The 24,905-nt window shown below is 45.2% G+C and overlaps 2 protein-coding genes and 1 long non-coding RNA gene across 3 annotated transcripts in view; 1 reads left to right on the plus strand and 2 right to left on the minus strand.

The window, feature by feature from the left end:
- MOCOS (molybdenum cofactor sulfurase) overlaps nt 1-971 on the minus strand; it is a 64,675-nt gene extending 63,704 nt beyond the window's left edge. Inside the window, exon 1 of the mRNA XM_032152494.2 lies at nt 482-971. Coding sequence (XP_032008385.1) covers nt 482-629 — 148 coding nt within the window. The 5' untranslated portion in view covers nt 630-971. The remainder of the gene's footprint in view (nt 1-481) is intronic.
- On the plus strand, nt 702-8,034 carry LOC116468600 (uncharacterized). The gene is made up of 2 exons (XR_004248101.2): nt 702-933; nt 7,648-8,034. It is a non-coding gene; the product is annotated as an uncharacterized LOC116468600 (long non-coding RNA).
- Nucleotides 8,035-13,674: 5,640 nt separating this feature from the next.
- The window catches only part of ELP2 (elongator acetyltransferase complex subunit 2), a 46,572-nt gene continuing 35,341 nt past the window's right edge, over nt 13,675-24,905 (minus strand). Inside the window, exons 18-22 of the mRNA XM_032152495.2 lie at nt 23,698-23,890; nt 21,143-21,264; nt 18,185-18,318; nt 17,211-17,324; nt 13,675-13,846 (exon numbers count right to left, since the gene is read on the minus strand). Coding sequence (XP_032008386.1) covers nt 13,690-13,846; nt 17,211-17,324; nt 18,185-18,318; nt 21,143-21,264; nt 23,698-23,890 — 720 coding nt within the window. The 3' untranslated portion in view covers nt 13,675-13,689. The remainder of the gene's footprint in view (nt 13,847-17,210; nt 17,325-18,184; nt 18,319-21,142; nt 21,265-23,697; nt 23,891-24,905) is intronic.

Raw genomic sequence — 24,905 nt, forward strand, 5'->3', positions numbered from 1 at the left:
CCAGGAGGCCTTGGCCTCTGGGTCCCAACCTGGCGCGCCGGCAGAGGTGCTGTCCCAGCCAGGGCGCTGGCGGCCCACGCACCGCTCCTACCTCGAGCAGACATCCGAAGGGTCACGGCCGCTAGACATGCTGGCTTTTGCAACCCCGGCCCCAGCAGGCCCTTTAGAGTGAGAGGTCTCCCGCAAGAGAGGGCAAGAACCATCCTAAGCCCTGCTCGCGGAGGGCGGGAAAAGGAGAAGACGGCTAGGTTGGTCCTGCCCACTGGAAAGTCTAAAGAGTAAGAGTAGCAAGAAGCTTTGGGGCTGCAGGTGGGACCTCAGGGAGCCGTGTCTACGAAGAGGACTCGTGGACACGTCCCTCCTGGAGTTTCGATTCAAAATGTGCCCCAAATGAGGTAGCGCCGCTCTCACTAGGAGCAAAAGATCCGTCCACGTCGGTTCCAGAAACCTCGTGTCCCCCAAGCCTGCCCGCCCGCCTCACCTGCCAGGCGGCCGAACTCGCGCGCCCGCAGCTCGCGCAGGCTGCCCGGGCCGTAGCCGTAGCCGTAGGCTAGCCGCGGTGCCCTCGGGTCCCGGGACCCCGCGAAGGCCCGCAGCTCCCGCCCTGACTCCGCCGCCGCGCCGGCCATGGCCTCGGCTAGTCCATCCAGGCTGGCGGGGCCTGGGAAGTGCGAGAAGCCGGCCCCCGGCGACTCCGCCCCCGCCGCGCCTTCCAGGCCGCCAGCCTCCAGCCTCTCGGAATCCGCAGCCTAGGTGTGGCGCCCCGGCCGGACTTTCACTTCTGGCCGGCCCTTTCCCCACCTGGGCGCGGGAGCGGGTGCCCGTCTTTAAACAACCTCTCGATGGGTCCCACGAAGATGTTTCCAGACCCTTGGAATGCCAAGTTCAAGTTTAGCTATGTCTTGCGGAGAGGCCGATGGAAGAAGCAACGAGGTGATCTTTTCTGCTCGGCATCAGCATCCTGGAACCCCGCGACCCTCCTCCTCGCAGGGGTCCCGGGACCCTCACTCTCTCAAGCAGGGACCGGCGTCTGGCGGGGGCGAGGGGTGGGGGCGTTCTCGGGTTGCTGCTACCCAGCGGGGCGTGTGCTTGCCGTTTGTTAGAATGCGGCTGAGCAAAGGGTAGAAAAGGGGAAAGATTAGGGATCCACGAGGCTAATAAATTCTCAGTGGCTGCACACTGTCGGAACCGGGAAGCTCCGGGGCTTCCCCCGGAGCGGGCCCAGCAGCTGGGATCCACGTGAGCTGAGCTTCACCGCCCTCCCAACCGCGTACTGGGCCCTACTTCCTGCCCTTGCCTCCCCAACCCTGCATCCCGCCCCGCACTTCCCGCACGTGGGTGTGGCCGGGCCCTCTCTATTAAGGCAAGAGTGCCCTAGGACAAAGCCGCCCCTTTCCCGGACAGAGTGGAATAAGAGCGCCTCCTTCGATCCCCACTCGGGCCTGCACCCAGAGCACCTGGGACACAGCGGCTCTGTCTTGGAGAACAGGTGCCTCAATAGGGAGGGCCTGGCCAAACCTATGCGCGGGAAGTGCGGAGCGGGATGCAGGGGTGGGGCGGCAGGTGCAGGAAGTAGAGCCCAGGCATGCGGTTGGGGGATGGGGGGAATCTCACGTGCGATCCCAGGTGCGGAACCCGCTGTTGGGAATGGGGTGGAAGCAAAACAGGTACTGCACGCACAGGCGAGGTGCCTCGTGGGGAATCGAATGTCAGGGATGGTGGACAGTGCGGATGGGCGGCAGGTGCTGGGGGCTCAGGGGAGATAACTCAGGCAGGCTCGGAGGAGAACCCAAGGCGGGCGACCAGGTGCAGGCGGCCCACAGGCCCTGGAGGTATACAGCGTGGCGACGAGGTGGGAAGGACGCCAATGCCCCAAGAGCTCAACCTGTGCTGCATCCAGGCCAGCTGCCACCGGGGGTAAGGGCCGCAGATGCCCTAGGATCCTTGCTGATGCATGATGCATACCGGTGCCCAGCGTGAGAGCCATGGGAAGGCAGCATGCAGCCCTGGCTCTCCCGCCCAGGCCCCTGATACCAGGCCAGAGAAAGACCCACCACTAACAGCTCATTTCCCCCTGGCCGGAGACCCAGGGGTCTGTGGACTGCAGCGCTAGAGTCCATGCCCAGGTACCCATATTCCTCAGTGGCCTCTGCCCACCGACCACCCCAGCTCTCTCCCTCACTGCTGAATAGCCAGGACCTTACTCGACAAACACCCATAGTTGTTCGAGGAGGAGTTCATATACTGATGGATGGATGCAGGCATTTGCTCATTGACAGCACTCCCCACCCCACCATCTGCTTGCCTTCTGGCCATGCTTCAAGTAGGCACTTTGGATACTGGACTGTCTGTGAATGTGGCTTTGGGCAGCACTAATAACAAGAGCTAGTTACAGGGCCTCACTGTGTGCCAGGCACTACACTGTGTACACTCTTACCTGTCCTGGTCGTTCAATGATTGAATATGCAGATCTAGGAGGTGGCTCTTACAGATGGAGAAGCTGAGGCAGAGAGAGGCAGAATAACTTGCACAAGGGCACACAGCTAGAAGACAAGCTAGCACCTGGGAAGTCAGTCTCCAGAGCCCAGGCAGGGAAGTGTGTTTTGCTAACTCTCTGGTGTGAGCCGCCCTGGTTCCCAGGGCCTCAGTTTCCCCATCTAAGTTGAGAGAGGGGTGGAGTTGGTCCTCCCAGCAGCTGTTCAATGTGTCAGTTCCTCACCCCTCCTTTTAAAGCCCTGCTTCCTGGTGAGAGTCTTCCCTAGGCCAGGGTTTCCAGGCATTCATTTGCATGAATCCCCTAGAGAGCCTATTCAAAGGCAGGTTCTGACTCTTGAGGTTCTGTGTTTCTAAGTAGGCCAGGTGATGCTGATGCCCCATTCACGAATGGCACTCTGAGGAGGGAGGTTGTAGGTCATTTCCCTCAGAATGTAAGGAGCACCTCTCCTCAAGGAGTTCTGCGGCCAACTAACAAACCACCAGTCCACAGGGGTGCTGCTTCAGACAAGCTCGCCTAGTGATGGAATGGAATAGGCCAAGTCAGTGCAGATCTCCTGAAGGTTATTAAAAATCACTGAGCTACCATTAATCAAGAAATACTTTAAAGCAGTTGGCTATGCCCATCTAGGGCACTGTGTGCTTGGGAGGGTGGATGTGAAGATAGCGCCTACAGCTGAGTAGCAAAATTAACCTACACTAGCCACAAGGCAATGTGGGCTGAGTGCCCAGGCAGCACTGGTTCAGGATACAGGTATAGGATTGCAAGAGAGGAAGCGGCTACTTCCTAGCAAGATACCCAGGGAAGGTAGCCCAAAGGAGGAAGCCTTTGAAGTGGGCCATAGCAGTGAGCCGGTCAAGATGGGAGGAGGAGTAGGGGATGTGAGAAACACTGGGCGTCTTGGCCTCTAATTGGCACCCTTAGGTGCATTTCACCAAGATTCCCTGGGCCGCTCCTACCAGTAAGAGACTATCAGAAGTCAGATTGCTCGCTCTCACTCTGCCTTAAGCAGAACCTCTATCCCCACCAAGGAATGTCTGACCTGGGAGGAGGAGTGATCTCCTGAGCCCTGTGCTATAGGCTGCCATAGCCACCTCTCACCTGGTCCAGCTGCTGGCCTTGGAGCTTCCAAGCAACCTGAGCTGGTCCATGCTGAGATCCCAGGAGGCCAGCTTCTGCACCTAAAGTTTACAGCTAGGTAGGAAAACAGCTCTTCCAACTCCCACTTGCAGCCCTTTCTCACCTAAGAATCTGAAAAAGTATGTGTCTATAAGCCAGCTGGGCAGACAGGTGAGATGCCCTCAATTTTGTACTTTAAATCTCTCCCCGTGTGAATCTTAGTCCCTGGTGCAGCTCACTGAGCCTGATTCCTTACCTCTTGATGATGCTTCCCCAAATCCCCTTGCTCCCAGGTTAACAACTCCCACCCCTAGCATCTCCTAGCAATGGGCTCCAATTGCAAGAATCTCTACTACATACAAAGCGTTCATTCATGTATTTTTTCATTCATTCATTCATTCATTCACTCACTCAGCAGAAGATGAATGAGTGCTTGTCAGAGTTAGGCTTGGAGTTGGCAGTAGACAAACAAGGAAAGGCAGGCTTTGGAACTAGAAAGTGCCCTATGAGTGATTTAGGTAGAACTATCCAATGGCCATGACCAGATTGGATGAGCCTGTGAGAATTGGGAGCAGGAAAACCAGCTATAACCTCTTGCAACTGTCCAGGCTTGAAACACTAGAAGATTCACTTGAAAATTACTAGTGCTTTTGGCAGGGGCATTTATTCAGTGTTCACTGGGCAGCCGCGCCCTGCTGCAAACATGGTAGGCACTGAGAAGACAACAGTCAGCAAGGCAGTCTCTGTGCCTGAGAGGCTCCTGGGACGAGGAAGGAGATAGGTTCATAGTCAGGTCACCCCTCCAGGCTGCAGAGTGCTAGAGATGAGTCCTTCCCACAAAGGTCCAGCCTTGGGGTAAAGAGCCTCCCAGACCTGGGGCTGCTGGGAGACCTGCCCAGAGGGTCCTGGAGGAGGAGGTGGGGGAGGGAGGGCAGCATTCCATACTCAAAGGTCTAGAGGTGCAAAAAGGCTCAGAGAATTCCAGATGCAGGACTTTTAATGAAGCTGGAGCACAGACTGCAGCTCTGTGGGGATAAATACAATGGGGAGTGAGAGAAGTAAGAGGGGTCAGACTTTCTGGTACAGAGGAAAAAGCTGGCCTTGGTCTAAAAGGGACAGTAACACCCTAGAGTCTCCTCCTGAGAGTGGCTGGATCAGGGGTGTGCTTAAACCCCAGGCAGCAGTGGGGGAGGTGGGAGTGGGAAGGTTGCAGGCAGCCCTGCTGTCAGAGGCTGGGCAAAATTCCTGGCGAAGAGCAGTGAGGGCCTGGTCTGAGGCCCAGATTGTGCAGAAGTGATGAAATTCAGGGACTAATGGGACTGAGGACTGGCCCAAGGTGACTTGGTGCTGTCAGATTGGGAGACTGAGTGGACACAGGGAGTCTCAGGCATAGGGAGACAATATGGAACTCGGTTCAGGACATCTCGGTGGAGATTCAGGGCTCAAAAGGGACAGAGTGTCTGGGGTTGGAGACTTGAGTCATGTGAGGGGCTTGTGGACAGGTCATCTCAGGAGCTCTGAAGTGTTTAGGAAAAGAGGCCAGAGCCCTGGGGACAGTGGCACTTAAAGGGTCTCTGTCTCATGCCACAGGTGGGAAAGTTCAGTTAGAGAAGTGGGGACAGAGCCAGAAGAGAGCACCTTGGCAATATCTAAGGCCATAAGGCCAATTAGGACAAGGGTTAAACAATTAGGACAGATTGTTAAACTTGTTGGGTAGGTGGTATGCAGTGGCCTAAGCAGGAACAGCTCTATTATCCAGGTGGGGATGGCAGCTCCACTATAATGGTCAAGTCCTAAATGGTAAGGGTAGAGGTTTCCCCACTGGCGAGCCCCCTGAAAACCTTGGCCTCCTAGTCTGGAAGATACTAGGTTGCTGCAAAAGTAATTGTGGCTTTTCCATCAAAATGGCAAAAACTGCAATTACTTTTGCACCAACCTACAGTTGGGGGCTGCAATTATGAGGGATCAAATTTCCCACCAAATATCAGGATAGGGATAGGTATGTCCAAGAAGGCTGAATTTGGTTTGGATAATGAAATTAACTTAAGTGTTTCCTACTAGAATAAAATGCACACTTTTCCAACAACGAGAGCTTACAGACCTGGATATCCTGGTACCTAGGAAGTCAGAAGAGGGCTGGCACAAGAAGCAGTGAGACAGACATAGCATTGGAGCAAGTTTATCTCCAAAGACTGGCAGAGTGCCCTGGTAGAAACTGAGAGCAGTGGAAAGAAAGATCAGAAACCCCAGGAAGCTCCCTCCCCTAGAGTGACACAAGACCTTTCCTGTGAATAGAAACGAAAAGGGCAGTTCAACATCATGACATGATTGGGAACAAGGCTCCATTATATCTAATGTTTGAAACAACCAAACCCACCAGTACTAGGCAGACCACAGGACTGAGAGGGTGGAGGGCCCAGAGCAGCAATCTTCCTGGCGCTGTCTTCCTGGGGGCTTGGCTTCTCCCATGTTCATTCGTGAGCAGGTCCACTGGGCCAGGCCAGCCCCTTCTTGGTCCCTTCTATGCTAGCACCTCCCTCTTACTCTTTGCCCCCTACCCCTTTAGCCACCAAGACAGGTATCTCAGATATTCTATTTACTGACTGGCAGATTACATTTGAGAATACTTCCTCCACCAGCCATCAGCATTGTCAAACTCATTCATCCCTGAATTCAGCAAATATGTGACAATACATATTTGCTGAATTCAGGGATGCGGTGGACAACAGGAAAACCATCTGATGCACAGGTGTTTAGGCTTTAGCAGGCTCGTATAGGGGGCTTGCATTGGTTGCCCATCCTGTATCCATTGGCCCCTCTGATTTTGTTTTGGAGAACCACCCCACATTAGAGCAGCTATGTGATCTCACTGGGACCTACTCTGCCTCTAGGCCAGCATAGGTGATCTCACAGCTTGTTACATCAGATGGGCGGGCCCAAGCCACTCAACATGTGGCTTTCCCCTGCCTACTGTGATTAGTTGAGGAATGGTCCAGTCAGAGTAAAGTTAGAGACTTAATGCTAAGAGTTATTGCCTTTGATATTAACAAGGAAAAAAGTAATGTAGGGGCTATTTGCATTCCTCTTACAGCAATGAGGGAGAACGGCCTCAGGGAAAAGCTGCCATGTGGCCAGGCATGGTGGCTCACCCCTATAATCCCAGCACTTCCAGAGGCCAAGACAGGAGGATGGCTTGAGCCCAGGAGTTTGAGACCAGCTTGGGCAACATAGTGAGGCCCTGTCTCTATTAAAAATAATAACGGGCCAGGCCCAATGGCTTATGCCTGTAATCCCAGCACTTTGGGAAGCCAAGGTGGGTGGATCACCTGAGGTCAGGAGTTCGGGACCAGCCTGGCCAACATGGTGAAACCCCGTCTCTACTAAAGATGCAAAAATTAGCCAGGCGTGTTGGCGTGTGCCTGAAATCCCAGCTACTCAGGAGGCTGAGGCAGGAGAATCGCTTGAACCCAGAAGGTGGAGGTTGCAGTGAGCCGAGATCACACCACTGCACTCCAGCCTGGGCAACAAGAGCGAAACTCAGTCTCAAATAATAATAATAACAAAAGAAGAAGGCTGCCATGGAAAGCGCAGAGCTGAACAAACTAGAGAAAGGAAGGCAGAGCCCATATCAAACTGCACCTGAAGCCTATGCCACCACTGAATTTTTTTCAGTCATATGAGCCAGTAATTCCTTTGTGTTTGAGATGAACTTCCTTACAATAGAAGGCATCTACCTGACACAGCATAAAACATACACAAAAATAGAAGACAGAAGGTGACAAGTGCCATAAAAGAAAATTGGAATAAAATACTCGAATTCAGAGGAAAAAAAAAAAAGAATACTTGAGGGGTTTACCAAAGGCTCTATGGAGGTGACATGAGCTGAGCTTTATTTAATCATAATAGTACCAGATATAAATTACTGCTGTCTTATTTATATTCCAGGAACCAAACTAGTGTTTTTCATACATTGGCTCATTTAATTCTCAGAACAATCCTACACACTGGTTACTGTTGTTCTCCCTTTCTTCCAGAATGAAGCACCCCAGTTCTCTGCTGAGCACATGGGCATCTGCAATAAAGATTTAATTCCCCAGCTTCTGAAGTTCAGTATGACCATAACACTAAATTCTACCCGAGGAGATTAAGCAAAATAATATGGGATTTCCAAGAAATGTTTTTAAAGTCAGGGGCAGGCCTTTCTTCATGCCTTCTTCCTCTTTGCTGGCTGGAATGCAAAGATCATGGCAGGAGGCCAAGCAGCCATACTGGAAGGTGAAAGCCTCAAACTGAGGGCGTCAGACAGCGAAATAAGAGCCTGGGTCCTTGACCCTGTAGACGTCTCCCTGCCCATCCTGGTCTGTCTGCCTTGACTCCTTTCATATGGGAGAAATAAACTTTTAACTTGTATAAACCAGAAAGAAAATTTTACAATTTTTTTTCACACACAGTTGAATGGAAGCCAGACTCATACACTAATCTTATCTCCACTTTTAGAGATGAGGGGAACAGCTTGACCACAGTGACAGCCAGTGTGAGCTGGGTTTCTGTTGCCCGACTTATTGAGGTTCCAACCCTCACCTAGACTGCCCTACGAAATACCTAGAACTTGGTTAGGAGAAAAGATAGAGGGGAAAATGTCAGCAAGAGCCAAAGACTAAGGGTAGCAGGGGGCAGAAGTGAGAGTGGGGAGTGAAAGTTGCTATAATTTCCCTATTCCACTGAGCAGGAAGAGGCTGCCTTTGCATCCCTCTGTGTTGGGGGGCAGTTTGGGGACAGTCGGTAGGCACCTGGCTGCAGGGGAGCTCCCGCAAGAGCAGCCTTTGTGGAGCTGTCCCTTCCACCCCAGGAGGAGCTTCTCGGACAAATGGCCTCTCTCCTTCACTCTGATGTTTTCACTCAGTACTGGGTCCCAGATTTTTTTTTTTTTTTTTTTTTTGAGATGGAGTCTCACTCTGTTGCCCAGGCTGGAGTGCAGTGGCTCGATCTGGGCCCACTGCAACCTCCTCCTCCTGGGTTCAAGAGGTTCTCCTGCCTCAGCCTCTGGAACATCTGGGATTACAGGCACCCGCCACCATGCCCGACTAATGTTTTTTTTGGTTTTTTTTTTTGTATTTTCAGTAGAGATGAAGTTTCACCATGTTGGCCAGGCTGGTCTCGAACTCCTGACCTTAAGTGCTCCACCCGCCTCAGCCTCCCAAATTGCTGGGATTACAGGCGTGAGCCACCACACCCGGCCCGGGTCCCAGATCTCTGAGTCCACCAGAGTGGGGCTCAGAGTCCTCTACCCACCAACCACATGCAGCCATCCAACATGCTGTCTCTCTTCTGGCCTCAGCCTCATTGTCCTTGGAGTGCCAGTCTCTTGTTTAAGCATGGCAGAGCCTTAATAATGGACCATCCACTATATGCTAGAAGGGGAAGAATTCCTCACAATGCAACAATTTTTGTATTTGACTTATGGATATGCTCATTCTTTTTTAACAATTCTTATAAGGAAATTTTAAATATATTTAAAAATTAGAATAGTATGACCGCCCCAACATTGCCCAGCTTCATTAATAATCCATACATCTAAAACCCACCTAGTCCTTGACACACACACAATCATTATGAAACAACCCAAGACATAAATTGATTTCATCCATAAATACTGCAATTATGATTCAAAAGAACTTTTTTTTTTTTTTTTTCTTAAAGAAACCAAGGCTGAGGTGGGAGAACTGCTTGAGCCCAGGAGTTCAAGACCAGCTTAGGCAACACTGCAAAACCCAGTCTCTAGAGAAAAAAAAAACAAAACCAATCATAACCACAGCCCCACTGTCATATATTTAAATGTTGTTTCCTTAATATCATCAAATATCCAGCCAGAGTTCAAATTTGCTTTGTCCCTCAAGCACATTTTTAAAAGATTCATTGGCTAGTTCAGATCAAGATGCAAACAACGTTCATACATTGCACTGGATTCACACGTCTCAAATATCTTTCAATCTCCAGGCTTCCTTTCCCTTTTCCTCTTGTAATGTATTTGTTGAAGAATCTGGGTCCCTCTGTAGTCACTCCTCTCACCATTCCCAGCCCCTAGTAACCACTTACCTGTTTTCTGACCCTATAATTTTGTAGGGTCCACTTTGTACTGATATACTTCTGACTAGGTGTGTTTATGTTCAAGCATCAGAGCCAAGGCCCAAACCTCTACCCTGGCCCTCCTTCTGCTGTGGCCCAGCTGTACCCGGAGCTGGGCTCTCCGTCTCCCTGCCTGTTAATCCTAGAAGTGGGTGCCGATGAGGGAGAAACAGAAGGGAGGGAGTTGGGGAGAGCAGCTTGTTACATGGACATCAGAGCAGTTCCCATTAGCAGCAACAGCTTTGTGTTAGCTTGGCTCCAATTTGAATGAAATATTCCAAGGCCATTTTCCCCAACATGTTGTTACCAAAAAAAACTCCCAGCATGCAGAAAAGTTGAAAGAATTGTACAGTGAACACCCCTTAAGGAGTTTCTACCATTAACATTTTATTTAAAGGCTTTGGGACTCTGAAGTATAATGTTTGTGAAATGCTATGAGCCAGACCCTCCACATTGAAAATTCCCAGCGTAAATTAATTTGATAAATGCTCTTAGAATTCCTGCAATAAAGAACACCTATCTAACCTTAGTTATCCCTGTGTTTCCTAAATATATCTTACTTTGGAGCACTTTTTTTTTTTAGTACAAATTTACATCCTGGGAAATGGTGTTTACCATGCTTTAAAAAAAATTGTGGTAAAATAAAGATACCATTTACCATCTTAACCATTTTAGAGTATACAGTTCAGTCGGCATACAGTATTCACATAACTTAACTGTGCAACCAATCCCCAGGACTTTTTGTCTTGCAAAACTGAAACACTATACCCATTAAACAACTCCTCACTTCCTCCTCCCCCAGTCCTTGGCAACTACAATTCTACTTTGTTTCTATGCATTTGACTGCTCTAGATACTTCAGATAAATGGTAGCATAGAGTATTTGTCTTCCAGTGACTGGCTTACTTCACTTAGCATCATGTCCTCAAATTCATCCACGTTGCAGCATGTGTCAGCATATCTTCCTTTTAGAGGCTGAATAATATTCCACTGTACGAATACACCACATTTTGTTGATCATTCACCCACTGATGGACACGTATTGCTTCCATCTCTTAGCTACTGTGAATAATGGTGCTGTGAGTATGGGCACACAAAACTACCACTAATATTTTACAGTGCTTGCTTCATATCTGTCCATGTGTCCGTCACTCCACCCATCTTATTTTTTATGTATCTCATAAGTTACAGACCACAGTAACTTCCCTTAAACACATCAGTATACATATCAATGACCAGCGTTGTCTTTTTCCAAGTCATTTTGAACTGCTGTAGCAATAAGTAATATAGCCTCAAACGCACACATACACACACAACACGTGCGTCACTACAGAAAACTTTTCCTGGCAGACAGGAAAGGGCCCATTGTTGGTGATGTCATTTTAATTAAGATAAAACCACCACCACCATTTAGTAATAGCCTGGGGTAACAACGGCTGCATCACAGACTGCCACTTTTGCCATCCTGCTCAGAACAGGGCCATGCCTAACTCCTATCTGGGGATTACTTCAGATATTATGAATCGCTTCAATATTATGAATTACTACAACTCATAATAATTGCTTCAGATATTATGACTTACAATATGGTTCAAAGGTGCTTTAGCAGATGAAGACACAAATGTGTAAACACGTATGAATTACAATGCAGACTGCCCAGATGTGTAGCAAGTCCTCTGAATGTTTACTAAACTGTAAGGTGATTCCTGAGGAAGATGCTTGAGGACCATTTGGGAAAACTGACAACTTGAAAACTCAGTCTCTCTAGGCGAGGCCTACTTTCAGATAACCTTGGGAGTTCTGTGCTGGGAGGGAAGCTAAAGGACTAAGTTAGGCCTCTGAATCTGCTCTGGAAGCCTGCATGCACATGGGTCAGAACAAACCCATGTGTCAATGTGGGTAAAGATTCCTCAGCTGATAAGCAGGGAAATGGGCAGGGCATTTTGGTCTTTGAGGTTCAAAGCTCAGATGCTCACTGCCTTGGTATACACGTACACACATCCCATCCCCCAGATGAGGGCACAAGAGTATACAGGTGCAATAGTCTAAAGTACATTGTCCAAATACGGATGGCCATGAGCCACATGTGGCTATGAAGCACTTAAATGTGGCTAGTCTGAACTGAGATGGGCCCTATAAAATACTTCAGTAACAGGTTTTTATACTGATTATAGGTTGACATAATAATATTTTGGATATACTGTATTAAAGGAAATATGTCATTAAATTTCACCTGTTTATTATGTGGCTACTTGAAAATTTTAAAATTACATATGTAGCTCACACTATAAAACACAGATTAGAAATATTGTATAGCACTGACCTAGAAACTTTCATTTAGGTAAAACATCTTAACCCCTTTGGAAGCAAAATATGTTAAATAATAGCATAAACTCCCACCAAGAAAATCCTCACCTTCCTCCTTTCAACACATTTATTATATACAGCTGTCACTGCATTGTCAATCTGCCAAATAGCTCTTATGTTCCAACAGGGTTGGAGTAGTCCTCTGCTTACACCAGCCTTCACAGTACTTCCCATGTCTTCCGTTAACCTCTCTCCACCCAACACCCAGGCTCCCAACTCTCCTGGCTGCCTCCAGCCCTCAGCTGGCACAACTGACATGCTGTTTCCAGCACCCTTTTCTTCTTTCTACATCCTCCATGGGGGACATACATCCCTCATCTCGTGACTTCAGCTATCACATAAATTCAAATGTTTCAGAACTCTATTTTTTACCTCCTACATCTGTCCGTTTAAATGTCAGGATATTTTACTTTCAGTAAAGCCCTAAAAGACGAATCTATGTACTTTTAAAGAATAAAAGCAATGATTGGGCTGGGCACAGTGGCTCACGCTTGTAATCCCAGCACTTTCGGAGGCCGAGGCAGGCGGATCACGAGGTCAGGAGATCGAGACCACGGTGAAACCTCGTCTCTACTAAAAAAAAAATACAAAAAATTAGCCGGGCGTGGTGGCGGGCGCCTGTAGTCCCAGCTACTTGGAGAGGCTGAGGCAGGAGAATGGCGTGAACCCGGGAGGCGGAGCTTGCAGTGAGCCGAGATTGCGCCACTGCACTCCAGCCTGGGCGACAGAGCGAGACTCCGTGTCAAAAAAAAAAAAAAGAAATGATTGGCTGCAGCTCAAACCTACAACTGCTTGCGAAACTCTACAATGTCTGGCAGAAAGAAGGGGATCAAGACAGAGCACACTTGGCATGGTATGCTTATCTATAGAAAATGTTAAAATAAAAATTAAGTAATCTAGGTTTCCTCTCTTTATTTTCTACGTCTACTCTGAAGAGGGCAATAAATAAGGAAATGTCCCAAAGAGGGACAAATGAAGTCCCAAAATAATACAAAATTGGGCAAATCCAGTCATGAAGAAAGAACAAATGTTCTTAAATTGGGACACACAGAGGCAGGTCTGCAGGTCTAGGAATCTCTGAACGTATGTGCAAAGTTCTGGGTATGTGTGCATATGTTATATAACAAAGCGAAGGGTCCATAGCTTTCATCGCATTTCAAAGGGTCTAGCACTGAAATAACGACTACTGCTACATGACTTAAAAAATGAAACTGAGGCTGGGCGCGGTGGCTCACGCCTGTAATCCCAGCACTTTGGGAGGCCGAGGCAAGCAGATCACCTGAGATGAGGAGTTTGAGACCAGCCTGGCCAATGGTGAAACCCAGTCTCCACTAAAAATACAAAAATTAGCCAGGCATGGTGGTGTGTGTGCCTCTAGTCCCAGCTACTCAGGAGGCTGAAGAAAGAGAATCGCTTGAACCTGGGAGGTGGAGGTTGCGACAAAGCAAGACTCCATCTCAAAAAAAAAAAAAAAAAAAAAAAAAAAAAACAGAAACTCAGTTCAGTTATGAAGGTAAAGATGACCTGTTTACATGATAATATTTTAAGACACTAGTGACTGCAAGCATGTAGTTACTAAGTCCATTACAGTGCACATTTATTGACTCTGTGTATCTTCACAGTGTGATCTTCACCACAGCTTGCAAAGTGTAACCACTCAGCACCTTCTGCTTCCTTCTGTTCAGTTTTTCCACTGCAATTCCTCCAGCATAATTTTCTGATAGCCAGTGTATGACTTTGGCTAAAACAAAGATAGAGAAATCATGAAATGTTTTTCCAATTAATGGTGTAAACATGAATGGAAGTTAAAACCTGAAAATTGAAATGTACAGGTTTTAAAATACCATCATTAACATTTTAGCCATTTTATTTTAACCTGGAAAATATTTTACTATATTTACTTAAAACTGCAAGATTAAATTTTAATCTTACTCACTGGCAATAACATCACCAAAACGAGCAAGACACAGACAATGAATCTCTGTCAAATGTTGTTTAAAAAAACAAAAAATAAAAATTTTTTAAATGAATGCTGTTTTAATGATCAATGGAATTTCATGAACTGGATATTCAAGTTAGTCTTTTAGATAACATTACTAAATTTATAACAATTTTAACTTTACAATATATTCTAGATTATTTTATTCTTTTGACATCCCTGTGAGGTGGATGGAATTGCATTTTTACTACTGGATAAAGAAAGACAATGACAGATTTAATGTACTGCACAATGCAAGAGTCTTGGTCTCCAGTGTGACCTCTAACTGCGTGACCTTGGGCAAGACCATCCTATTAATGCTCCCTACCCCCTACCCCCCTAGCCCTTTAAAAAGGCAGACCCAGAATGTTACCAACATATGTTAGGAACAAATCTCTATGAAAATACATCTTCTATAAATTTAACCTGCAAATTAGCTTCCCAAACCAAAAAGGAATGAAGTGAAAAACCTAAGTAGGTTTTAGGGCAGTAAACACTGAAAACAATACCAGAGTACACACATTACGCTTTCATTTGCTGACAGTCCCTGTCACCAGATGCATTCTCATGATTAAAAGGGAAGAATGAAGTCATGAGACCCATTTTAAAAATCAGTCCTCCTGAACCTATGCAACAAGATGACTGCGTGCCCTTACAAATAGTCACTCTGGCTGCTGTGCCTCAACTGTTTTCTGAAATTATTCTAGAGAAAATGCTTCCATATTATGCAGACTATGATTTCAGTACTCTCAATGACAGCTCATATTCCTTTGAGGATGAATCTGACTGTTGAAAGCACCCAGAAGTAAGCTTTATAATAAATATAAATGGCAAGCGTAATAGATACGAATGGCAAGCTTTAAAAGGAGGAAATGATTGAAATAAGTAATATTATAAAAGGCATTATAATTTGTTTTCTTGCATCACTAGTAAGCTAGTTCTGAACACAATTCCTACAGAGAAGTTCCAAGAACATTTTAAGTGATAGCAACATCACTGGAATCTCAATTATTATGGATTAAAGTTATCTCATTTCATTAAAAGAATGATTTGAAGTAGTGAAATCACTGAAATAAACATATGTGGTATAATTCTTTCCAAGGGAGCTACTTTGAGGAACAGTACTTGTTTGGCTATGTAAGCTTTGAGATAGTGGGTTTCTTTTTTTTTCTTTTTTTTTTTTGGTAATGTCCTTTAAATCCAGAATATTAACATGTCACATTTAAGAAGATAGGGAGTTTGGCAAACCAACCTAAAGGGTAGTGTTTGCTTATATTACCTTTGTAAATCTTATTACTAGCAAAAGCTTTCATTTGAAAGGTACTTGGAACTTGGTAACTGAAATATTCGCAATCCAAATAATATAATATGTTAAGTCATGCATTAGTTCCATCTTGCAAATCCTAAGTCACTATAATGACCAAAGAAAAAAACAACCCCTTCAGACAAAAAACTCAAATTCTATACATGTTCCCTTCCTGCACTTTCTAAGGGACTTCCCACCAGTGTCCCACATGGGGGCCATTGAAGAGGTCTTCACACCAGGTTAGAGGTGAAGGGAGCACTGTGGGCAGGCAAAGTGGAAGGAAGGGGTGCCCAGGAAGAGAGAAAATTTCAAATGCCTGAAGCATGGAATTTCAACAGATTTCTTTCCTCTTCAGCAAGCCAACAGCACAAACTAGTTCAACTGCTAAACTCAGCCCAGAGAGGCAGGAGAGAAGCCATGGGGGCATGGCAATATCTTATTTTAATAAATATAATTATAATGAGCACTAACATGCTTGGCTGACATGGAGACAAGATCTGCTGGATGAAATATCTTATAAAAGACATTGCTCATAAATCTCTCCCCATTAAGCACTCACCCTCATCATATTGTCATTTGAAATTGCTATTTGAAATTGTATTTTCAACAGTACAGATATATGAAGGTTGAAAAAGCCTAAGAAAATATAACACAGAATAATATTAGTAGCTTTCTGAACGTTTATACTTTTTTGGGGGGAACAGGCTCTCACTCACCCAGGCTGGAGTGCAATGGTGTGATTATGGCTTGCTGCAGCCTCAACTTCCTGGGCTCAAGTGATCCTCCCACCTCACCCTTCCAAGTAGCTGGGACCCACAGTTATGCACCATGACACCTGGCTAATTTCTTTTATTTTTGGTAGAGACCAGGGGTCTCACTGGTGGAGACCATGAGCCAACACACCCAGCCACATTTAGGCATTTTTAAAGAATAAAATGTGGGCCAGGCACAGTGGCCCATGCCTGTAACTCTAGCACTTTGGGAGGCCAAGACAGGAGGATTGCTTGAGCCCAGGAGATGGAGACCAGCCTGGCCAACACAATGAAACCCCATCTCTACTAAAAATACAAAAAAAAATTAGCTGGGCACGGTGGTGTGTGTCTGTAGTCCCAGCTATTTGGGAGGCTGAGGTAGGAAGACTGATTGAGCCTGGCAGGCGGAGGTTGCAGTGAGCTGGGATCTTGCCACTGCACTCTAGCCCAGGTGACAGAGTGAGACCCTGTCTCACACACACACACAAAGAATAAAACCTGTAAAAGGGTAGATTAAAAGTGATCCCTGCTGTCTAGGTGGGTGGGATGGGGAGAAGGTTGTAAACAGCAGGTGCTCTATGCCACCTCAGGTGGCAAATGCATGAGGCCCAGGGCATAAGCCTTGCTATGCCTGAAAGCTCCACTATAGAATCTTTTGAGGTAAAGGGCTCAATCATAAGGATACAACTACCAAAGTACAATCCAGAATATTTTTAAAAATCACAAACATTTTGAATCAAATTAAGAATCTACTGTAGTCAAATTCTACAACACACCATTATGAAAATCACTTTCATCTCAAACGGTTGTTTATAAAAATAATATTATGCATGCAAGCCATTTGGTCAAGCAAACTTTTAAAAATCAAGTGCAATGTATCAATTTAAGATTACCACATGTATCAATTTCAGATTACCACATGTATCAATTTCAGATTACCACAAAACAGTGGTAGACACAACGAATACAGATATATGTCCCTCTCCATGAAAATGTGGCATAAAATTTGCCACGAAAGACCCCACAATTTCTAGTTAATCTGATGGAAACAAAAATAGGAAAGAAATACCTTTGACTTGTTTCTACACAGTGGGTCCAGTCATTTATTTCTGGAACTTGATCAGTCTTTTTCCAGGTATATAAGCAAATCTTTCCACACTCCAATCCTACTGCAACCACATATCTGTTTTTAAGGGAGGGGGACAAAAGTGATTAACTTAGCATGAAATTGTTATCTCTGTCATTGCTCTAAAGTAGTTCTTCACAGTGTCCCAACTGTCCCTGCCTTACAAAAGACTCTGCAGGCATCAGCCCAGGACATGCTGCACTGCTCTGCTGTGTCCTCAAGGAGCCTCCTCTTTACAGGGGCTGCACACAGATTTATCTGTGTCCTCTGTTGGCAAAGCCCACGAGCCAGTGTTTCCCCAGCTGGCTGCAGGGACCCTTGTTCCACTGAAGATGCTTGTTACAGAGAAAGTATTATAGTCCTAGATTTGGTGAAGTAAGAATCTTTGAGCCACATTCCTAACCTGTATTTTACATTCTGAATCATTAGGTTCTATCAATCTAAAAATTATTATGAGAAACATAAGCATTTTGGAAAAGACAGTAACTCGGCCAGGCACGGTGGCATACGCCTGTAATCCCAGCACTTCGGGAGGCCGAGGCAGGTGGATCACTTGAGATCAGGAGACTAAGACCTGCCTGACCAACATGGTGAAACCCCATCTCTACTAAAAATACAAAAAAATGAGTCAGGCGTGATGGTGCATGCCTGTAATCCCACCTACTTGGGTGGCTGAGGCAGAAGAATCATTTCAACTCAGAAGGCAGAGGTTGCAGTGAGCAGAGATCATGCCACTGCATTCCAGCCTGAGCGACAGAGTGAGACTCCATCTCAAAAAAAAAAAAAACAGAAAAAAGAAAAAGAAAAAAAAAGACAGTAACTCAGAGGCTAGGAGAATTCAAAATGAAATGACATGAGGGCTACATATTAAGAAACCAAGTGGTCCTCTTAAAACTAAGCCCCACACGGAGACTGACCGTTGAGAAGGGTGGAGCGCTGGGCAGACGCTGACAGCTGTCACAGCCCCACCCACGTCCAGGACTGAGGAGCAGGGGCCAATGTTGTGCTCAGTACAGTCATCAGTGGAGTCGCACTCACCCCAGACAACCACCTAATACAGACAGATCACACACTGTAAAGCCTTCTCTTTGCAAGGTTTCTAGCAATGTACTACAGTTTCATTGGCAAAGATAAAACAAAGTATTTGCTCTGGTATTTTATAAAATGCATCATTTACATTCGTGTATGATGTGCCAGGACTTGAGAACATTTCAAGCATCACAAAGGCACAGTACAGCAGACATGCATCTCTGAGAGCTCACCTTGGTCCAAAGACAAAGCGTTCCTGCCCAGTGACCACAGAGAGGTGTCTAATGTGCCTTCTATACTCACAAATTGGTTCTGATCCAGTGGAGTCCCATCAGTAGGCTCACGCACTTCCCCAAGAAGCTACCACAAAATGTTTAAGAACTAATCAGCTTTCGGACTGGGCGCGGTGGCTCATGCCTGTAATCCCAGCATTTTGGGAGGCCGAGGCGGGTGGATCGCCTGAGGTCAGGAGTTCGAGACCAGCCTGGCCAACATAGTAAAACCCTGTCTCTACTAAAAATATAAAAAATAAGCTGGGCGTGGTGGCGGATGCCTGTAATCCCAGCTGCTAAGGAGGCTGAGGCAGGAGAATCGCTTGAACCTAGGAGGCAGAGGTTGCAGTGAGCCAAGATCGTGCCACTGCACTCCAGCCTGGGCAACAAGAGTGAAACTCTGTCTCAAAAGAAAAAAAAAAAAAAAAAAAAAGAACTAATCAGCTTTCTAGCTCTTCCTCTACACTGTCCATTGCTCAGGGAATCTATTCAGCTATGAGGAAAACCTGACCTAGATGATATCCCTCATGAAATGAGGCTTCCCTGGAAGCTCATGCCTCAAGGATGTGTGAATGGTCACAAAGAAATGGAGAGTGGGCTGGGTGTGGTGGCTCACACCTATAATCCTAGCAGTTTCGGAGGTCGAGATGGGTGGACTGCTTGAGGCCAGGAGTTCAAAACCAGCCTGGCCAACGTGATGAAACCCCGTTTCTACTAAAAATACAAAAAATTAGCCGGGGGTGGTGGTGGGTGCCTGTAATCCCAGCTACTCAGGAGGCTGAGGCAGGAGAATCGCCTGAACCTGGGAGGCGGGGGTTGCAGTGAGCCAAGATCACACCACTGCACTCCAGCCTAGGCAACAAGAGCAAAACTCCATCTCAAAAAAAAGAAGAAGAAATGGAGAGAGAAGTGAAGTGGACAACAGTAGCAAAATGTAGAACCAAAGCAAGATTCTGAGCAGAAGGCTTTGTCCAAGCAAGCAGAAGTACATTTCAGAGAATGTCCAGCGAATGCTGCTTTGTCTGCTGGATCCCTGAGAGTAGCAGCTGGACCATGTTCTATAGGCATGTGATATGGTTTGGCTGTGTCCCCACCCAAATCTCATCTTGAATTGTAGTTCCCATAATCCCCATATGTTGTGGGACGGACACAGTAGGAGGTAATTGGATCATGGGGGTGGTTACCTCCATGCTCTTCTAATGATAGTGAGTTCTCACGAGATCTGATGGTTTTATAAGAGGCTTCCCGCTTTTGCTCAGCACTTCTTTCTCCTGCCACCACGTGAAGAAGGACGTGTTTGCTTCACCTTCTGCCATGACTGAGTTTCCTGAGGCCTCCCCAGCCCTGAGGAACTGTGAGCCAATTAAACCTCTTTCCTTTATAAATTACCCAGTCTCAGGCAGTTCTTTATAGCAGCGTGAAAACGATTAATACAGTATGATTGTGGGGGACAGAAGCAGTCCTTCTTCCTCAGCATCAAGCACAGCACAGGCACACCAATGCCAAGAATGAAAGAATAGGCAAATGAACAGAAGGGAGGGTCTGAGACATAAAGTCTGCCATAGAGGCTGACATGTAAGTGTTTAGCCTGAGTGACACCCTGCCTGTGCTAGCCCTCCACTTCAGTGATCTGTACCTTGTCTGTGACTAAAGATGGCAGGGAGAGGAATGGCAACACTAAATTGCTTCACCACCTCTAGTCTATAGGAACAAAAGGGTATTTTAAAGAGTATGAAAACAAAGGAAAGACCAGAGGTGAGGCGGACATTTCCCAGAGAACAAAGGTGAAGGTCATATTGGAGAACATACTCCGAGGCTGGGTATGGTGGCTCATGCCTGTAATTCCAACACAACAATTGGGAGGCCAAAGTGGGAGGACTGCTTGGGCCCAGGAGTTTGGGACCAGCCTGGCAACATGGCAAGACCCTATCTCTACACAATTAAAACATTGGCTGGGCGTGGTGGTGAGTACCTGTAGTCCCACCTACTTGGGAGGCTGAGGCTGAGGTGGGAAAATTACTTGGGCCCAGGAGGTCCAGGCTGCAGTGAGCCGGGACTATACCACTGCACCCAACACCCTGTCTCAAAAAAAAAAAAAAAAATTCCTAGCTACTTTGTTTTGACTTTTTTTAAAGCTTGGGTCAGTCATACTCTACCCACTTCTAGCACCAAATGAAAAGGTAACAATCATTTATTACAGAAAAATGTTAAATTCATAAAAGTATGAAAACTAGAAAATAGTTTTTCCCTTATTCCCCTACCTCCCGCTGCCCTCCTGGTTTCTCGGTCTCGATTAATTTCATTTATTACTCTTCTTCCACTGGGACCATTTGATGAAGGTCATATGTCTGAAAGGTCTTCTCCTCATACTTTTGACATTTCAGAGAAATTTACTTATAGAATTTAATAAGAAAAGTCTTTTTTTATATGTACATATATGAAAAACAGAAAGGAATACATGGCTGATTTTTAAAAGCTGTAACAGAAAGGCAGGATTATGCATTTTTTATTCAAACATACCTATAAAAATATTATTTTTACATTTGAAAAAATATTAAGTTTTTAAATAATTACCTTTTTGTCTCGACTCCCAGTGAAGAAATACCTGCTATCAGGACTCCAATCACAAGACCAAATAATTCTACTGTGCACAGAAGTAATTTTGTTGGTGAAGGCAAAAAGACTAAAAACTGGCTCTGAAAGAAATATGTATACACTATTCAGAAAGCAGAGAAAGCTGGGTTTTTACCTGTTAGGAAGTGATATTTAAGTGCCACATACACCATATGACTTAATATTCAATTTATATGCACTGACTTTTGAAATAGACTGAAGCCAGGCAACCAACCCCTCACCAGAAGGCTGTGGACATAGCTATTTTTCTAGCAGGGAATGCTTTCGTACTGACTGGTCACTCTCTAGTGACTGATGACAAACATCTTCCAAACACTCAACTGAAGTTCAACTCACGCCTATAGAAGAAGCCTGAAGCTATTTAGCCTTACTCAAAGTAGGCAGATTTGCATATTAGGCTATAGAAAAAAGATTAATGCACCACTTAATGTTTGAAAAAAGAAATCTTAAGAAAATATTTTCCTTTTAAGATTTAAGCGTAAGGCAACTTCTAGCCCTTATATGGACTAAACCTAACACACCTAACTGTTGGCCAGGCATGGTGGCTCACGCCTGTAATCCCTGTACTTTTGGGAGGCAGAGGCGGGTGGATCACCTGAGGTCAGGAGTTCAAGACCAGCCTGCCCAACATGATGAAACCCTGTCTCTACTAAAAATACAAAAAATTAGCCAGGTGTGGTAGCAGGTGCCTTTAATCCCAGCTACTCAGGAGGCTGAGGCAGGAGAATCGCTTGAACCCAGGAGGCGGAAGCTGCAGTGAGCTGAGATCATACCACTGCACTCCAGCCTGGGGAACAAGTGGGAAACTCCGTTTCAAAAAAAAAAACCAAAAAAAAAAACCCCTAAAAAACAAAGAAACCACATAACTGTTTATGAGGAGGGAATAAGAGTGTATCTATTATTACTCCATAATCCATAAAGATATAACAAATTAATAAATACGTTATTAATACAATTTTCTTTTTTGCAGGGGGAGGAAGTCTCACTCTAATGCCCCAGCTGGAGTGCCGTGGTGGGATCTCCACTCACTGCAACCTTCATCTCCCGGGTTCATGCAATCCTCCTGTCTCAGCCTCCTGAGTAGCGGGGATTACAGGCATGCACCACCATGCCTGGCTAATTTTTACATTTTTTTAGTACAGATGGGATTTCACCATATTGGCCAGGCTGGTCTCAAACTTCTGACTTCAAATGATCCACCTGCCTGGGCCTCCCAAAGTGGTGGGATTACAGGTGTGAGCCACCGCACCTGTCCAACTTTAACTTATTTTTAATTTTGTTGAGACGGAGTCTTGCTCTGTCGCCTAGGCTGGAGTGCAATGGTGCCATCTTGGCTCACTGCAACCTCTGCCTCCCGGGTTGAAACGATTCTCCTGCCTCAGCCTCCCAAGTAGCTGGGATTACAGGCGTGCACCACCATGCCCAGCCAATTTTTGTATTTTTAGTAGAGACGGGGTTTCACCATGTTGGCCAGGCTGGTCTTCAACTCCTGACCTCAGGTGATCTGCCCACCTCAGCCTCCCCAAAGTGCTGGGATCACATGCATGAGCCACTATGCCTGGCCGACTTTAGCTTTTTAAACAGTAAATGCTGCATGTTAGGAAAAGATTAGTGATGCAAAAGAAAACAGTCTGTTCTAAAACATATTGCTGAGTATACTTTACAGTCCCTGGGTGTTCCCTAAAACACAAGAAACAAAGAGACTAGAAGTATCACAAAACCAAACTGTATGCGAGTCTCATCAATGGAAAAATTAAAAACAGGATTAAACAATGCAAATATACTTTAAACACTCTCTAGAACTTATCCGCCAAAAGAAACTGGGGGAACAGGAATAGGCCACTGCCCCAACTACACAAAGGTTTTCGGTCCTCTTTTTTTTTTTTCAGTTTATGCCAGGTTCAGAGTAGAATGTGGGTAGGTGGGCTAACACCTTGCTCAGGGGTCATGTTATCCAGATGGATGCCTAACACGCCCTTCTCAATGAAGGAGGTGACCGGAGAGGGTAGGAAAAAGCTAAGGATAATGGTTTCCTCTGTATTTCATAATTTAAAATGGTACTATATTAATAAAATAGTTCAGAGAGAAGAAACCACTCAACCATGAGTTTTCTTAGTTGTATCTTCATTATTCCTGTCCCATAAAATCCTAGCTCAGGATACGTCATCCATTAGGTTTTGTGGTAGATTCTATCACCATTTGCAAAACCTAACTTCCTACATACAGATGTTTATGTTTCTTGAACTGAGATATCTGAATACATGCCATCTTGATTACATAATCACAAGTAGGTCAACCCAAATAAAGATCATCTCCATTTAAATCTTAGAAGGAAGGTCAAGTCTTCCTCAGTTATCCAAGAACTTTGAAAGGCTTCAAAGACATGAGGCTCTACCCTTCACTCTGTTATCTTTCTCTTAACTAAAGCTGCTTAATGAAGATAAAATGGACATAACTGTTTCACTAATAACTTTCCCAATCAGAAGCTGTTTTACCGAACTCAGGTGAGATTGTATCCTGCTTTTTCCACAATGACCAGGTTCGATCTCTGGAAACAGCTAGTAAGAACTTGTCATTAGGTGAGAAGGCCATCTGCGTGACTGTCAAACTGTGGAAAACTAAATTCTGCACCTGTTTCCAAGATGTAGTGTTCCAAAGAATGATAGCTGCATGCTCTTTCTTAGCTGCCTGTAGGACAGAGATGAAACAATGAAGCTGGTAAGTAAAAAATAAACTGAAGAGAAAACATTTTAAAAACAACACATTGTTTCTATTAGTATATTTTATTTATCTGTTTGAATTCCAAAAAAAATTCCTAGGAGATAACATACTACAACCATTTCTAATCTCTGGGAAGAATTACAGATGACTGGGATTAGAAAAAATGAATCATCGGACTAATATTATCATGTTTTCTTTCTTTCTTTTTTTCCTTTTCACTGTAGCTCTCAGATCTTAAAAAATTATTCCATGATCAAAACTGCGACATGGAGGGGGAAAAAATAAAATGAAAAACTGTGACATGGCGGGGGAAAAAAATGAAAATTATTCCAAAATAAAGGGTTTACTTTTAAAGAGATCAATCCTGAGAGAAATTAAAGACCTGAATGAATGACAGGCATATTGCATTCATATGTCAAAATACTCAATATTGTTAAAATTCTCCCCAAATTGATTTAGAGAATCAATGCGATCTCCATTAAAATTCCTGCAGGTGTTTTTGCAGAAACTCTTAAGCTGATTCTAAAATGCAAAATAAAGGATCTACTATAGCCAAAATAACTCTATACTTCATAATTTCAAGATGTATTATTAAAACACTATCGTTACTAACAGAGTATGGTATTGGCATCATATCAAAAAAGATCAATAGAACCGAATAAAGTCTAGGGAACAGACCCACATATATGAACAACCGACTTTAGACAAAGGGACAAAACACAGTGATGAAGGGGACAGTCTTTTAAAAAAATGATGCTGAAACTGGTATCTACAATAAAAGAAAATCAATTTTAATCTATACTCAATGACAAATACAAGAATTAATTTGAAAGTATCATAGGTCTAAAGGCAAAAGCTACAAATCCACAAAACTCCTAGAACAAAACACAGCAGAAAAATCCTTGTGACCTTGAGTCAAAGATTAGATATAAGAAAGACACAGCCTAATTAAAAAAAAAAAAAATTGATAAACTGGACTTCA

This window comes from Hylobates moloch, unplaced genomic scaffold, assembly GCF_009828535.3.
Source record: "Hylobates moloch isolate HMO894 unplaced genomic scaffold, HMol_V3 SCAFFOLD_5, whole genome shotgun sequence".
In the NCBI taxonomy this organism is placed as follows: Eukaryota; Metazoa; Chordata; class Mammalia; order Primates; family Hylobatidae; genus Hylobates; species Hylobates moloch.